Below are 16730 nucleotides of genomic sequence, written 5' to 3'. Positions count from 1 at the left end.
TACTAGCAGAGTGAAATCTGCTATGTTGCCCCCATGTTATAAAAAAAACACAAATAGATCTAGGCTGCCTTGTCTTGCTTCAGAATAAGGTTACAGCAGATGACAAAATGACCCTTTCTAACTTTTGTTACAGAAGTCTAAAGCCATTTAATGTGCTTTACTTGGCTGACCACATGAAAATTGCTGACATTTCATCAGTTTTGTCTACACTTCACTTATGTAACTTGGTTATTTCAGGTCTATGCTCCTCTGGTTTTCAGGAAGTGGTGATGATAACAGCCACATAAATTAGTGTTGATGTATGCAATTTTTGTTTTTGTTTTGGGATTTTCTGTTTATGACACACAGCAATGCCACATCAATTTATTACTTCCCTCTCTGTTACTGGCTTCTGTGCCTTTCACAGCTGTCTGCTTAGGGGCAAAATAAGATCTCCCTGGCACAATTATTGCTGTCCAAAAGCTGGAAACAAGAACTGCAGGACAAAAAGCCTTCGAAGACTATGAAATCAACAAAGACCATAACCAGAGAGAGTATATTTCTAAATTATGCATTGTTCAGTTGTTGCTGGCACAGAACTACGTATTTTGGATTTACTGATGATTTCATTGTTCATCCTAAATTTTATACACATTTCAAAATGAAGTTAGCTTAAAGTTAGCTTGTTTTTATAAAGTGATAATATATGTAAGGTTGACTTTTTTTTTCCTAAATTCATGTTTAATTGACAATCATACACAAATATGTGACATTTTCTAATTACAAGTCCACATATTATAATATTTTGGAATATATATGTGCTCTGTAAGGTACTGCATTTCTGCCACTCTAGTGGCTCCCAACCCATCATGGCCCTCTGCTTTGTGAGTTAGTTAGTTTCATTTTTGGTATGAGTAAAGTCAATTAAAATGAATGTATTTAGATAAATTCCTGAAGAAACATTTTGGCAGGTAGCATTTTTCTGTATGGAGCAAACCAAATAACGTTAGCTTCAAAGAGTGGCATTCTGAAAAATGCTGAAAAATGCCCAAATGGAAGAGTTATTCTGAGAGAAGGCTACAGATGTGCAGATGAGTGAATCGAAGATAAACAGGAAATATGCTGTGTTCCCATGTGTCACAGCATTCACTGCGCAACACTGCCACCTAGGCCGATGCTCTGTTTTCTGGAATTTGTCACAGAGGAAGTAAAACAGCTGCATTTCATTAACACGATTATCACCTGGCCAAAACTGCAGAGAATAAATAAAATATGCTGTCTAACCTGATTACCAATGAGAAAATAAATGCAGCTATTTTCCCTCTTGCTTGATTTTGACATTAAAGTTATTTTGTGTGTTTGCATACTGCCTATTGATATTCACAACAGGTTTTTGTATTTATTTTACTTAACATGTCATGTCTGTCCATCACATTTGACAGAGACAGCCAGTGCATTTGCTTATTTGTGTGATGGTTTTGTTTTCAGACCACAGTGTGACCATTTACTAACAGAATGTTTAAGCTAGGGATGTCCCTGCTCAAAGCTGTGGTTCTCATTCAACCACTTTGAGGTAGCAGGGTCTGACAGTCTTGGAGCTTCACACTCGCAAAATAAACCACAACCTCCAGAGATAGGTTTACTAACCCTTTTCCTCTACCACATTGACTGTTACTGTAGTTCTGTGAAAGATAGCAAGCAGCACCCTCCACAAACCCAAATGCAGACAATATTACTGCTTTGTAACCAGGGGAGGGAGGCTTTGTAAGAAAAAAAAAAGCCAACTGAGTACAGTCAATGACTGATTTACTATGATGTAGTAAAAGTCAGACTATACCACAGTACAGCCACCTTCAGTTCTAACCCAGAAGTGTTATTATGGATGAATTCTTAATGCATGGTCCTTGGCTAATCCCAGTAAAATGAATCAATAGATAAAACATTACACCTGTAGGAAATTCAAAACATACCAATAGTTGGAGGGTTGTTTACATTTTACATCAGTTACATTTTACAACACTCTTATCCAGAGTGACTTACAAAAAGTACATTCATTAGGGTTAGGCATGCAGTTGATAGATACTGAACCATTAATGCTACACGTTTTATATGGCACCACTGTGGGAAACATTGCCACAAGTGTTCTCATAGGGCATAAAAAACTACTGTACCAATCAATCACACCTGAGTAAGATATTGATCTAAAGATTTATGCTAAAATGCTTGAAATTTGTTTCTTAGACAAATATAGATAGTGAAGTTGACACCTATGTATGAATTTCTTCCCAAAAAAAAAACCATTGTTTTACTAACAGCAATATTTTACATTTATTACATTTACCATTTTAAACACTGGTAGCAATTTGCCATGAGGCAATTAACTATTTTTAAGCTCACTGCATTTAACTGATGCATTTGTTAGCCACTGGATGGAATCTAGTTTCTTCTTACAGACCGCTATGCTAGATAGCCTGTTAACTACAAATGGGCAACCATTAAGTTCAACATGTTTTCTCCATGGGAGGAATAGAATTCAGAATGTTTTAGGGTCAATTTTGGAAAGAGCAGGTGTTGTGTTTATGCTTCTGTAATTATTCTAACATTTCTTGATTTGTGTGCATCCTCAGACATGCAAACCTGGCCTTTCCCTGAAGAGAGTAAAAGAATTTACTGCACAGAGTAATCAGTTGAAAATAACTGTAAAATTTATTTGTATATATATTTAAATTTGTCTTTAAATAGAACATATGAACATATAAATAATACACACACACACATATATATATATATATATATATATATATATATATATGCACACACACACATATCATATCTTAGAAAACATAATAATTACTATGTAGACAATGGGATATAAGGTGACAACTAGGGTTGCACTGAGGTCCATCTGGGGGTACAATGCAGCCCTAAGCACCCCCATAGTGCTGGCCCTGTGGATGACAAAGGGATTGTTACCTCATTTTTATATCCTAGTGAAACAGGAAGTGATGGTGTGAAGTCTTCATTAAGTAAAGTAATAACATTAAGTAAAATTTTATTGCCAATTTATTTGATTTTATTTACAATAATTGTTTTGGGTGCTAACAATTTTGACACCTATGGTTTCAGAAAAAATAACATTACTTAATAAAATAAGTATAATGTAGAAATATAAGTAGAAATAAGTAGAAGTAGAAATAAAAGTATATAGTTTTCACTTATGTTTGAACATAACATATTGATTATTATCTGTGTTGTCTATTATATGCAGGCTGTTTTCTTCATTTTTATCAAGGGTGACAATAATTCTGGACCTGACTGTGTGTGTGTGTGTGTGTATCTACAGTATATATATGCTTCTACCTCTGAGATGTTACTCCAGATTTGCCCTGATCCGCTTGGAACAGTCTATAGATGCTTCTCATTTAATAAAATCAACTTGTGTGAATTTGTGTGTACTCATAGCTGGAGGTCAAGAACATAATAGGGTTCACTGAGTTCTCCTGCCAGATCAAAAGCAAGCTAAAATACTGTACTCTGATTTAAGTATAGTTAACACTCTCTCTGTTAAAAGTTGTACCTCTAGTAGTATTGAGTAAAACATATTGTAGAATTCCTCCTACTGGCCGATATGGAGGTTTCCCAGACGAAATACTTGTATACTCAGTAATAAAATAGTAGCATACTAGTTTCTGAAGCACAAAACTTTTATGGATCCCACTAGATTATGGTTCAATTTTCAACAAATTGTAATTCTAAAAAAAATACTCTGGCATAAAGTAAACACTTTAATCAAGGATGTCAGTATAATGCCATATGGATCCTTTATGGATTGGTAATGATAGCACACAAAGAAAGGCCCCATAAGTTTGAGACTATGAATGTTCTCTGGCCCTTGCCATGAATTGCCTGTTCATTTATGAAATTTAAGTGAAGCAGGGAGGTCCTCCTGCAGAAAATGCCTACAAAGAACTCTGCTATGCCCTGCTTTCATTCATACATAATCCATTCCAATATTCCAATACTGAAGCATTGTCATTAACATGGAAAGCAGTTCCATTATTGTTGTCGTTCCTCACAGTTGACATTGTAAAATAACTTTTTAAAACAATGTTTTTTTTTCAAACCAAATTTCATGAAGAAACAAACAAAAATACACAAACTAAAGATTAAAAATTTATAAACTTAAAATGCAACAAGGGATGCAGTTATTTAAGATCAGAATTATGATCAAAACATTTCTCATTATAGAGTTAACTATATAGTGATCCAAGATCACTAAGGGGACATTCAAGGATATCTTTGTAAATTACAATGTTATCATTAATAGCTAATAGCACCCTAAATCTGGTATTGCAAAGTTGAAAATGTGTGCTATGATACATAATAATTGCCTTGTTTGTTAAGCCATTGTAGAGTCTGCTTTGGTGTAAGGAGGCCCAATGACAGCTTCACAAAGGTCTCTGTTTTTCTGCCTTTTCAATTAACATTGAATCACATCAGAGAAGCCATGGCAATTTTCCATAATGACTCAATACTTGTGCTGTTACTCCTTTTATTCATCCTCCACCATGCACATATACATAGCTGCATACAATATAAAGTATAATCACTATACAATATAAAGTACTAATCACTAACCTGCCCTAACCTGCACATGGAGTCTTACCGTTAGAACTGTGTTAGATACAGAGACTGCCTAGAAAGGGAGCACAGTAATGGGCCAGTGTTTTATATTACGCTACCCTTAAACCAAGCAGAACCAACAAAAATGACTCAGTGGCTACATTGTTACCAATAGTGCTGAAACATTATGTTGAATACAGCTTCAATGGGGAATGAGACAGAATCAAATAACTGGTACTCAGTTAAACAGTTAACCAAAACAGAATTTCTAATAGCCAAATATCTGTAGTGTTGCACTTCATAGTTAAATATGTGATAAATAAACTGATGATAGAAAAACAGGTGAGTACAAAAATACAGTAATAGTATATGTATAAGAATACATATGAAATGTTGGGTGGTCTCCAGTGCAAATCCTAAAGAGCTGCCCATAAACCCTAGTGCTATAATATGGATATTGTATCATCATTTTCCAAATATGTCGGAAAAAGGTCGATAGGAACGTAGCATTGCACACAACATACCCTTGATTTCCTCAGACAAAAAAGAGATTAATCCTGAGAAACAAGACCACCAAATGTAGAGCATTAAATAAATATAATTCTGAAGACTACCTATTATCTGCTATTGAAATTTAAATTCAGGTCAAATCCAAGCTTTGTGTGAAAAAAGTCTAAAATATTCAGTTTTCAAATATTTTTCATGATACTTCACTTCATTAAATGATATACAGGTGGAAGGCTATGCCATTACACCATAAAGAGGTTTTCTTTATATCAGCAACAATGCCAAACTAACAATTTTTTATGACAAAAGTAAAAAAAAAAAAAAAACACAGAGTATGTACTCATTAAAAACACAATACCCCTAAATTATATGTACTGAGTATATAATGCTATTTGATACTGAGCTGCTACTGCTAACTGCTAACTGCTACTGCTACCATGTAACAATTAGGATTGTCAGATTCAAACATTGGAATTTGGCATTTTGCAGAGATATCATAGATTACTCTACTTTCATTTGTTCCTGAACATCTGAGGGCAGTGTCTCAAAGAGTGCATCTTCCACCACAAGACCACTGCGCTTCAGGGCCCGGCAGGAGCCTAGCTCAGGTGGCAGACTCTCAAAGTGGTTACCCTTGAGTTCTAAGTGTGTCAGCAAAACCAGATATGAAATCTTTGGTGAGAGCAAGGACAAGGTATTCTTTCCCAGTTTGAGGGTCTTGAGCTTTTTGCAGAAGAAGAGCTCATCTGGGAGATTCTCTATCTTGTTGCATGTAACAGAGAAGTACTGGAGACTCTGGAGGACACCAATCTCAGGCGGGATGAAGCGGATGTCATTGTTGGAAAGGTCAAGGTAGCGCAGCTTATTACAGAGGAAAAGGTGGGAGGGGAGGATCTCGATCTTGTTGTGGCTGAAATAGAGTCGCTCCAAACTGCTCAGTTTCTTGATATGCTCAGGAATGTAAGTGATGGCATTGTGCCACATCTTTAGGCAAGTGAGCTTACGCAGGTGTTGGAAGCTGAGGATTTCCTCAATGGATTTGAGGTTGTTCTCCTTCAGGTCCAGCTCCTGCAGATTGACAAGGCTAAAGACAGCATGGGGAATGCGCTCTAGGTCACAGTGCACCAACTCCAGTTCAGTCAGGTTGACCATCTTCTTCAGGTTACTCAGCATAACCAGCCTGGTGCCATCATTATGGATATACAGCCGCTGCAGATGCGTGGATACATCCACGATAGACTGTGGGACTTTGGTGAAGTTGCTCTTCAGGGATAGGGTCTTGAGGGACTTAAGCTCACGCAAGGACTCCAGGATAATATTCTTGGAGGAGTCAGGACTCAAGGAGCCAATAAGATGAAGTTCTTCCAGGTTGCGCAGGCTATACATCCACTGTGGCAGCTCCCTGCTGTCATCAAACTTTACTCTCAATACCTTCAGGTTGTCCTTCAGGAAGGAGGTGGCAGCACTATGTATTTTCAGAGAACACTGATAGAGGGAGAGTTCCTGGAGGTCCTCAAGCTGAGCAATGGCAGCTGGTATTGTGACATTATTGATAATCTCCAGCTTCAGGGACTGAAGCTCAGTCACTTCAAAGATGGTGTCTGGAAGCCCAGATAGCATAAAGAGCTGCAACTCCAAGCGGTTGTTGGAATTAATCTGTAGCCTCTGCCGTAGTTTCTCCGCAGTCCATTCATGGTTCAAATTGAGCTGCTTCAGTTTGTTCTCACTAACTTCAGACAAAAACACTGCAAACCTCTTGGAGTACAGAGGATCATATTGGTCAATCATATGTAGCATAAATGCAAAGTCATTCTTTACATCTGGAATGTCATCGATCCCAGTCTCCTGCCGCACATACTCAAATGAGTACTCTTTGAGAGAACGGTAGAACAACCAGTATGAAGTGTACAGGCAGGTTAGTCCATAAACACCCACAAAGCACAAGTAACAATAGGACAACTTGGAAAACAAGTGAGCCATTGTATGATTGCATGAGAAGTTTTTGTAGCCAGTCATATCCTGAATGTCGACATCACACATGACAGTGATCTGCACCTCTTGCACCAGGGCACTGTTATAGGCGATGATCAAGAGGAACTTGAGCACTTTGAGTACAGTCTGGCGAACGTACATGATGTACAGCAGATCTCCCTCTTCCACATGAAGTCGGAATTTTTTTACCTTTTCAAACAATGCCTTGGCTTGTTCTCCTTCCTTCTTGTCCAGGACGCTTGCAGCTGGCTTGTCAATAACAATCTTTTCTGGGATGGACCTGAGGGACTGTGTCTTTTCCAGATTGCCTTCTGTAGTGGACAGGTTGAGATTTGACTTACTGGTGGTGCTGTTCTTCTTCTTGTCCTTCTCTTCAGGGTTTTCCCCTGACACCTCAGACAGGGCCCTGGTGGTCCAAGGTGAATCAAAGCACTTCCCCAAGATAGATATGAAGTGTTCTATTTTAGAGCTCGAGCCTGGGAATTTGAACCAGAAGTTGCTGCACACCATGAAGACAAGGGTGTGTATGAGGACTAAGTAGGGAAAGTATTTGGCATACCAGTGCAGTGCTTTTTCATAGCACATCTGGTTTATGAAACTGTACTGCTGCAGGTCCAGATTGGTCTTTAACCCCTTCATTTCAGGTGGGACAGAGTTGGAAGGCGAAAATGTGGGCTCCAGCATGAGCTCTGTTTGGTTTATTAAGGGGCCTGTTTGGTTTATCATAGGCATTCTTTTGGGAAGGCAGATTATTTTGTCTTGCATTACCTAAAACAGAGACAAAGAAAAGAATCAACAGACAAATGTATAATAAATACAAGATGATTTATCACTGTTTTAATATGTTAGGATTATTTCTAAATTGATGAAATAGAAGTGGAGATTTTGTCCTCATAAAAATCTGCAGTCCAATAAAATTACATCCAAAAATTATACCACAGCTGTCTATCTGTGTTAGGAAAAGCCACTGAACAAATGTCAGTTTAATATAGGTTGTGTTTTATAGCATCATGCTCCATAGAATTCTACAGAAAGATCACTGTTCTTAAAGTCATCCACCTGGTTCATCCCGTTTGTGCCCAATCCAGACTCATAAATATCAGTGTCTCTCCCAAAAATTCTGTCTAACTCTAAACGTGACCACAGACAATTATTCTCAATGAATGCCCCAGAAGAATGATTGAAAAATATGCAAGCAATTAAAGGCACTCCAGATAAAGAAAAATAAAAATCTGTATGCACACTACAGCAAAATGTGTACAACTTGCCATAAAAAAGCAAATATTGCAAATGGGCAGCACAAACACCAATGCAATACACCTGTTACATATTCATTTACAAATAAAGTTTCCATGCTTTTGCACAAATTAGCAACATTTTAAAACAATATAAATAAGCACATCACAAAGTAATATTGCTTGTTACACTGAATGAGGAAAGCTGGAGATATGCAGATTTACAAGGAGATGCAGCGTTACTGCATTGTGGGGATGGTCTTATTATAAATGTTGATACCTCGAGGTATGGGACAAGATAGCATGGTGAGAGGGGGGTTTAGCTGAAGAGCTGGAATTAATACAAAAATGAGGAGTCTAGGTGTGTGGATTGGGCTTGGCAATGATGAGATACCTGGGATTAGAGAGGTTTCTTAATGCATTATTATGAGATACATAAACAAATTTCAATAGCCAGGATTCAATCTTAAATTTGATCCATCAGAGGATTAAAGCACAAGCTGTACTGTCTGTAAACTAATTAAGAGTAGCTGAAGCCAAACACATGTGGCAAAGCCACAATATGAGAAATACCTGTGACCTCCATGGGTCATATAGGAAATTAGCATTTAATGCTAAGGCTATTGGAGACTCCATAGGGATTCATACTCATGATCAAAATATTTCCTGTGAAAATGAAAATCAAAATAGGAACTTATATATTTCTTAGGCAGAAATATGGGCTATACATAATGCTGCAGTACTAAAATAATAAAAAAATAAGTAAAATTAAAAAGCATTGTGTTTGTAAATTACCTTTCACAGGAACAGTAAATCCTTCATTAAAAAATGATTATAGGGGGGATAATGATCTCAAAAGCAACATGAACCGTTTTTTTGAGAAATGAAGGAGGCAGAAATCTGCTCTGCACTCTACATTCCAGAATTTCCCATACTGGTTAGATGTTACACATGGTGATTGGGGAGACCATGGTCGGTGTTTGACATCATTCTGGTATTCTTAAAAACACCCTTGAATGGGGCTGCTATCATCTTAGAATATGGCAATATCTTGAGGAAATTTTTGCACCATAGAGTAATGATTGGACTCAATAGGGCCTCATTCACTTAAATGTTTGTGGAAATGACCATTATTTTTTCTTGGGAAAGGTGTTTAAGAAAAAATTCACATTGACCTTACCCATTCACCTGTGTAAACACCACTTTTTTTCTGACCTTTGTTTATATGATGATGAATCCCGGTTGTTCTTAAATTAGATGGTTGTGCATGTTATCTCTGATTAGCATGAGTAAACAGCCCAACAATCCCATATATGGACATTCTGACTTTCAAGGCACAGGTATAGCCAATGCTGCAAAAACGGAAAAAAGGGAAGATCTTTTCTCTGATTCAGAGATGCAGACTGTGTGGATATTAACACGTTTCATGAATCCATCGCAATTTTTTTTTCAAGAAAATATACTTTATTCAATATATTACATAAAATGTTATATATATATATAATGTATTATAATATATATGTATAATACTACAATGAATGTAAATAATATGACAGTTTAACAATAAGTCAAAGTGATATTCTGTCCCCCAACAGTGAAATTTGTAATTACGTCCCATGCCTACAACAATAATATTGTGTATAACAATTTCTTCAAGACAGTATGATGATAGGTATGATGTTTTCTTATCACTCAACCCTTGCAGGTACATCTCAATCACTTTAATGTCTACTTCAGATAAACATATTCCTTATATGAGCCAAATGTGTTTTGTTTGTCTTTTGGTACATGTTATAACTTGTTGTGCATTTGCAGTTCACTGTATATTATCTCTAACACAACTCCATCTTAATTAAAAGCAATTACAGCTAAGTCAACTAAAACATTCCAACAGATTAAGGCCTTTACAGAGTGAGTTGTATTTGAACTCTATCCCTTTAAGACCTTTTTAAAACACCAGAAACAATAATTCATCTGATTCAGGCAGAATATTACATTATTCACTACTTTTACTTTCTGAGGATGGATGGCCACTTTTAGAGTCCACTGGACTAACTACCATCTGGTTTCAGCGGTAGGGGAGGTCATGTCTGGAGAATTGCTCGGAAAAAGAGCAGACTAAAAGTAATATCAGCTAAAAAAAGGGAAGAAAGCCATGATGTGGGAAAGGGAAATAGGAAACTCAGGTATGCTGAGTGAGGGCCCTGTAGAAATGATCAGAGGAAATCTACAGACTGCCTTTAACATCAACATGCTTTATCAAGCAACAGTGTACTCAACAATTATAGTGCACACAATGTGACTCACAAGTGCCTATGCTCTCTCTTAGACATGACTTGGCTTAAGCCCATGTTTACCTCTTTTAGTCTAATAGGAGGCATTGCTCCATAATGCCAGGAAAAATATTAATTAGGCCAATAATGGCTGTTTTGACAAGGTCGCCATTCCAGATGTAAACGTGGGGGTGATCTGATGTTCTGCACTTCAAATTCTGTAAAGTATTTACAAACTGTAATAAAGTGTTTGAAACACTTTTCAAACCAATTCCTAGGGGAGAAGAAGGGATATTCCCACCCAAATACAGAGTTCCTGCCAAGGATGTTTGGGTAGTCTAAAAATAATTGGAATAAACTGCAAGAATATCAGCAGAAATGAATCAGCATCTACCACTCAAGCTGGTTAGGGAGCTGTTAAATGACTGGTCATTATTTGCAGTGCTAGACTTAACGTGGGTTTGTTAGAGGGCCTGGGTGTTGTGTGCTAGAGCTATACTTCCTCCCCTTTTCCGTTGGTAAACTCCCAGCACACTGTGAGGCTTTCATTTGTCAACACTGCACTATTTGTAGCTGCACCGCCTGCAGGACTCTCTGTGGTGTCACATGTTCAGTTTTTCCAGGATTTGCGTGTGTCTGCGTGCTAGGGAGAACAAATTCTCCCTTGCCACTCAATGGCTCCCCATTTTATAATCATTAAAATGTTAATCTTTATCTGGAATTGGAATGATAAAATATTGCTGTAAAGTTCAACATTATGTCAGCATACATAATACTAACAGCCAACAAATGGACAAGAAAACCTTGACTTCAAAGCACTGCACTGGTTATGTTTATTAACAGACTTTTCTAAAGCCTCAATTGCTCAAGCCATATTGAGTTAAAACATGGACATATACTCCATGTAAATTCAGAGTAACTCCAATGGCTACTCAAAGTTCAAGGTTACAGTTGAAGCTTACAGCTACAGTTATTTTTCATAACATTAAACATACTGCAGTATAAGCATCAAGGGAATGAAGACTTTTTTTAGAGGACATAACAGATATTGACACTGAAAATACCTGAATAACACAGAAGTGAGAAGTGAGGGGGGGTGGCACCACAACAGATAGACCTAGGAATAATATTATGCATGTTTCCCACAATGGGCATGTGTGGGCATAACTGGACTGTGACACACTAGCCCATTGTCAAGAGTCAACTCCCAGCAGTTGCATCGTGAAAACACAGAGACCAGCAATTCCTGCCTTATTAAAGTGTTTCAGGCTTTAGCAACATGCCCCAGAGTGTATGTGGTGTTGCCCTTTTACACTCTCAGCCTCTCAAGGACTGTGTGGTGGAATGACGGTACACTGACCTGTAAGGTGCATCCGAACACCCCAATCATGAGCATGGCCACAGAGAGGTAGTCAGTGAACACATCCCACCAGGGCTTCAGTACGCGGAACGCTGGCTGTTGCTCAGAGAATTGCCGAAACTCTGTCATGGGAATCATGGCTCCTGCTAGGACACAGAAACGGTTTCAACACCAATGGCCAGCCCAACTGCAAAGATCAAAAACAAGCCCCAGATTCACAGATTTCATTCAGATTTTTTTTTTTAAGTCAGCCTGTGACAATTCAGGAATGTTGTTTTTTTAAATGGGGAAAGGGATGGGGATGGGGAAGATTTGTTAGGCTTGGCGATACTGAAAGTGTATTCAACATTGCTTGGGTGTCACCATTATCATAATTGCAGAGCATTGCTGTCAGGGGGGAGCATGCCTCCACTTTTTGAAACAAACAGCTTGCATTGCAGCCTCTGCCAAAACACTATGAGATTAAAGGGGCTTGTTTGCACTGGCTTTATTCATAATAGATAGGCTTGGAACTTGGATCTGGCATGAACCTAAGATGAGATACGTAATGGATAAATAGTTGCTTAAAAATGTGAATTAAATCAGTTTTATATTTCCTATCTCCAGCAGTCTCTAGATTTCACTTTGTTTAGATGTTTTTAAGGGACACATTAAATATGGCTTGACAGAGGATTATTAAATTGCATCAAAAAACTCTGTGCTGATAAAAGTTTTGACAACATCTGAAAGACAAAGATTAGATTACACATTAGGAATATTTGAGAGAGCCAGAAAATTTCACTGTGAATTATCCTCAATCAAAATCAAGTATAGACAGAAATACTGTATATCCACATGGAAAACTTAAAATCAATATTAGATTAATATAAATAAATAATAATTCTAAATTATCATCATGATGCATTTTAAAACAATGAACTCATGCAGCAATTCCTATAGCTCTGATTATACATATTTACTCATCAAATATACAACACTGGCCCTTATTAAACTGTCAACGTTCCTCAGGCTGTTTTCAATTTCACTGATGATTGTTTCTGTTATAATACCAATAATTATTAAAAAAAAAAAATGTTCATTTCTAATTATTTCCCTCCAAAAGCATTCTACCCTGCATACCTATGCATCTACTACAAAGGTAAAAACATTATTCATACAGTTTATTTATTTATTATTAAACTATCCTTGGTATGGAAATAAATGACCAATTGCTTTAAATATTGTAATTCCCAATATCGACTACATGCCCAAGTAATTGTATATTAGAACATTTTTAACCTTGGATCAATATCTGTAACAACTGCACAGTTTATGGTTTCAGACTTTATTACCCACCTGACAGCATTCAATATAACATAAACCAAATTTAAGTTGTTTTTTAATTCATTTTAATTAAAAATGTAAAAAGATGTTGATCCTGGTTCAATTGTCAAAAAAGCACCTGCAAAAGATCATTCTTTCTTCTTTGAATAAAGATACGGGTTGGGTCTCTGGTCACATTTCTCACACAAACCTTATTCAGAGTGGGAACAATTTGCTGGGGTTGTACAATGCATCCTTTTGTCTGATGTATTAATGAAATCAGCACATGAGAGTGCCCTGGTTGTTTACTGCTTACCGCCAAATTTACAATTTTATGGTTGGTGAACCCCAAACAGGCTTGTAAAATGAACAGATCTTATTTCCACAGAAAAATAAAAACATGAAAAAAGTGTACTTAAAGTATAAAGGACATTGTAGAACAATGAGCATCGTGTCTGTGCTGACTTATGTTACAGCCTTTCTCTTTCTTTTAGTTAACGTCCTGCATTCTGCTTACAAAGGTTCTCCTGCTGTTATTGACCTTACCCAGTCCCAGTGATGTAACCCCTGAGCAATGCCTTTTAAGATGCTCCCCTAAAATGAATTCATTTAATTAATGAATTAAACTAATTAATTAAACAAACTTCCACTGTGGTCTGACAAGATTACAGCTCTATTCTATAGAAGTACTTTAATTACAGACACATTGGGTTGTTAACAGAGCAATCTTATTTCAAATTTCATTTTGCATTACAATATTAATGACTGACACACCATTTTCCAATCTTTTTTTATGCCTGTATGCATAGACATGACAGACTCAACAGCATAGAGTAGTACATGTATATACATTAATAAAGGGTGCAGTCTCTCATGAAATCAGGAAATGACAGTGAGGCTGCACAGCTGCCCTAACTTCACTCCCTTTAGTTGATTCGTTCTTTATACTAATAGCTTGAGTACTGTTCTGTGTGCTAATTATAGTCCCTGTGTAAAACAAATTGAAGAGAAAACAAGCATACGCAATTCTAAACAACAACTGTGTTTTATACTGAAATTACAGTTTTTTTTTTCTCTCTTTGTTGTCTGGGTATTATCCCTTTCTAAACATTTGGCAAAGCCTGAGTTGAAAGTGTTAATTGATCATGACTGCTAAATAGGCTACAATTATGCTCTCACTAATTGTTTTCGAAGAATGTTACACTCTGTTCTTCCCAAATTATCCTTTGCACAATCTAACCTAATGTTGTGGACAAATTTATTATGGTGTGCAGATCTCCCACTCAAGGACACACACGCATACCTGGATAAATATTTACATCCTGAAGATACCCTGCTGCTGTAATTCAACACATCTCCAATCCACAAGAAACATGTGCTACTTCAGAAACTTTTCTCAACATCCCTTTCTAAGAAATAAAAATGTGTGTGACAGTATACACTGAGAACTGTTTTGGAATTCTGTCAAAGACAAAGCACTGTTTTCTAAGCCATGCATGAAGAGTCACTTAGACTGAAAGATCACCTTACAGTGACAAGAAGAAAGAAGAAAGGCAGGAAATATATTTGTACTGCAAGCTGAAATGTAATTCAAATGGTATTCAACATATGTTCATAACATACAGATCTATGGTTGTTGTCACAGTTCCTGCTCTTTACCAGGGTCATAACCTGATAAGGAATAATCAGAATGAGTGTATGTTCAGCCTCTGCTTTAGTGTATTCTATAAGTGAAGGACAAATGCATGGCCTTGTGAGTCAGGCAAACTTGGTGGAAGTAACCCATTGCTCCTACCTTAGGAAGGAAGGATACAAACCAGACTAGGTCAAGGGGGATATTTATATACACCACAAAATTGTCCTATGGGTGCCCGTGGATATAAGCATCATACCAGACACTAAATGTTCCAAAATTTCTTTTTTTTTTTTTTTGTTTGTTATGGGCCACATTGATGCAGAACTTTCACTCGCCATCTAATCTGTAACCAAACAACAACTCACTTGCTTTTTAGTTTGCACAAACATCTCTCATAAATTTAAATATTTGCACACTTTATTGTAAGTTCTCATAAACACATGGAGTTATGTTTTTCATTTTAAGTTAATGTTATCATGGATTTTGTTGATATGACCGGCATTCTTCTCATGCTTTTTACTTTATCACTCATGGGCTGCAAAGCTTTCATGACCCTGTGTCTTCCCCTTCCTGTTAGGAAATGTCGCCAAGCTCAACAGCAACCCAAAAGAGACAATGTATGTCTGGTTCACACCCAGCCCCTGGGTACAAATCATGTCCAAGCTGTATCCCAAAAGACAATGGAGAAATACAGCATACAGTTCCATCATCTCAGTTTCATTGTGTGAATAAGGAACAATGTTTCTCTGAAGCCCCATTTCACATGAACACATCAGACAGTCTGACTTTGATGTCGTACACGAACACTGGTCATTTTCATCCATAGTATTGTGGTTGCCATAGAATAAAACAAATTATTGTTCTAAAGTTAAAGGTAATATTCTTCTTAAACATAAAATATTACAGATTTCATTCAAATATCTTAAACGAATGTATACACATACAGTCCAAAGAGAAATAATAACTCTTTCAAATCAGCTAATACGTATGACATTTACCAGCGTAACTTTTCATACCTTTATAACTGATCTGTAGTTAAGTGTACATCTTTGTATTCCAGCAAGTAAAGCGTTACTGACAACAGATAACAGAATATATACTTAACATGCCAGAATACAGTGTATCAGACACTCCATTTACTTACTCTTGCTACTGTGGATCTCGTGGCGTTAAAAATCTGTGGCAGGAAACTGAAACAGTATTGAAACCACACTGACCTACGTGTAACTGACTGCTTTAATCCTTCTTAAATACATAGTTTAGGATTTATTCCCAACTTATAAACAAAGTTATTCCTATTTATAAGCCGTTTTAAAAGAAAATATGACTATAGTAAATCTGAATTGTCGTTTCAAAAAGTGAGTTCTTAAGAATATACGACAACGGTTCCTCCGAGGCAAAACAGAAATTTAAAGAAAATGCAACCAAGAATTACCCTTCTGTGGTGAAGGAAACTTTCTTACCCTTGTGATATCTGCGGTAGCCTGTATGCTTACAACGGCGGATTAATTTTTGTTTCAGAGTGTGACCTCATGTCCTTGTAATTGCGGCACGATTTGTCGCCTTTCCGTTATTTCTGTAGCTAAGTATTGTATGGTCCTCTAGAACGACTGTACTGCCCGATGCCGGTAGGGCGGGGACTTACCAAAACTGAGTTCAAAAAGATCATCGTCAACAATGTCTTCAACAAATGAGTTGACAACCAGGGGAGTTCGCTTTTAACTAAACAGTTATAACTGAACCCTTCATTTGTAGGTTTTTTTTTTTTCCTTGCGTCCTTTGGGCATGTGAAAAGAACTGAAAATATACACATTCGGGCGTCA

General features: G+C 37.0%; 1 protein-coding gene across 2 annotated transcripts; it reads right to left on the bottom strand.

Moving 5' to 3' along the window:
- Positions 1–5520: 5520 nt before the first annotated feature.
- Positions 5521–16471, bottom strand: lrrc8c (leucine rich repeat containing 8 VRAC subunit C). 2 transcript variants are annotated; one of them, XM_036521495.1, is made up of 3 exons: positions 16371–16471; positions 11970–12112; positions 5521–7869 (listed from the first exon to the last, which is right to left on the bottom strand). In XM_036521495.1, exons 2-3 carry the CDS (start codon positions 12105–12107, stop codon positions 5611–5613), a joined length of 2397 nt encoding a protein of 798 aa, XP_036377388.1. In that variant the 5' UTR covers positions 12108–12112; positions 16371–16471; the 3' UTR covers positions 5521–5610. The 2 variants fall into 2 exon arrangements, with proteins under 2 accessions (XP_036377388.1, XP_036377389.1); XM_036521496.1 differs by having other exon boundaries at positions 11970–12115; positions 16371–16396.
- Between the last annotated feature and the right edge of the window lie 259 nt (positions 16472–16730).

This window comes from Megalops cyprinoides, chromosome 2 (genome assembly GCF_013368585.1).
Source record: "Megalops cyprinoides isolate fMegCyp1 chromosome 2, fMegCyp1.pri, whole genome shotgun sequence".
NCBI classification, from domain to species: domain Eukaryota; kingdom Metazoa; phylum Chordata; class Actinopteri; order Elopiformes; family Megalopidae; genus Megalops; species Megalops cyprinoides.
The sequence above is the reverse complement of the archived record's forward strand: the minus strand, read 5'-3'. Positions and strand labels throughout refer to the sequence as shown.

Bases quoted from the DNA above. Each gene is read 5' to 3' on its own strand.
- lrrc8c (XM_036521495.1), bottom strand. From the start codon at position 12,107: ATGATTCCCATGACAGAGTTTCGGCAATTCTCTGAGCAACAGCCAGCG. The intron at 7,870-11,969 runs GTCAGTGTACCG...TCTCTGTTTTAG, and splicing joins TGTTCGGATGCACCTTACAG to GTAATGCAAGACAAAATAAT.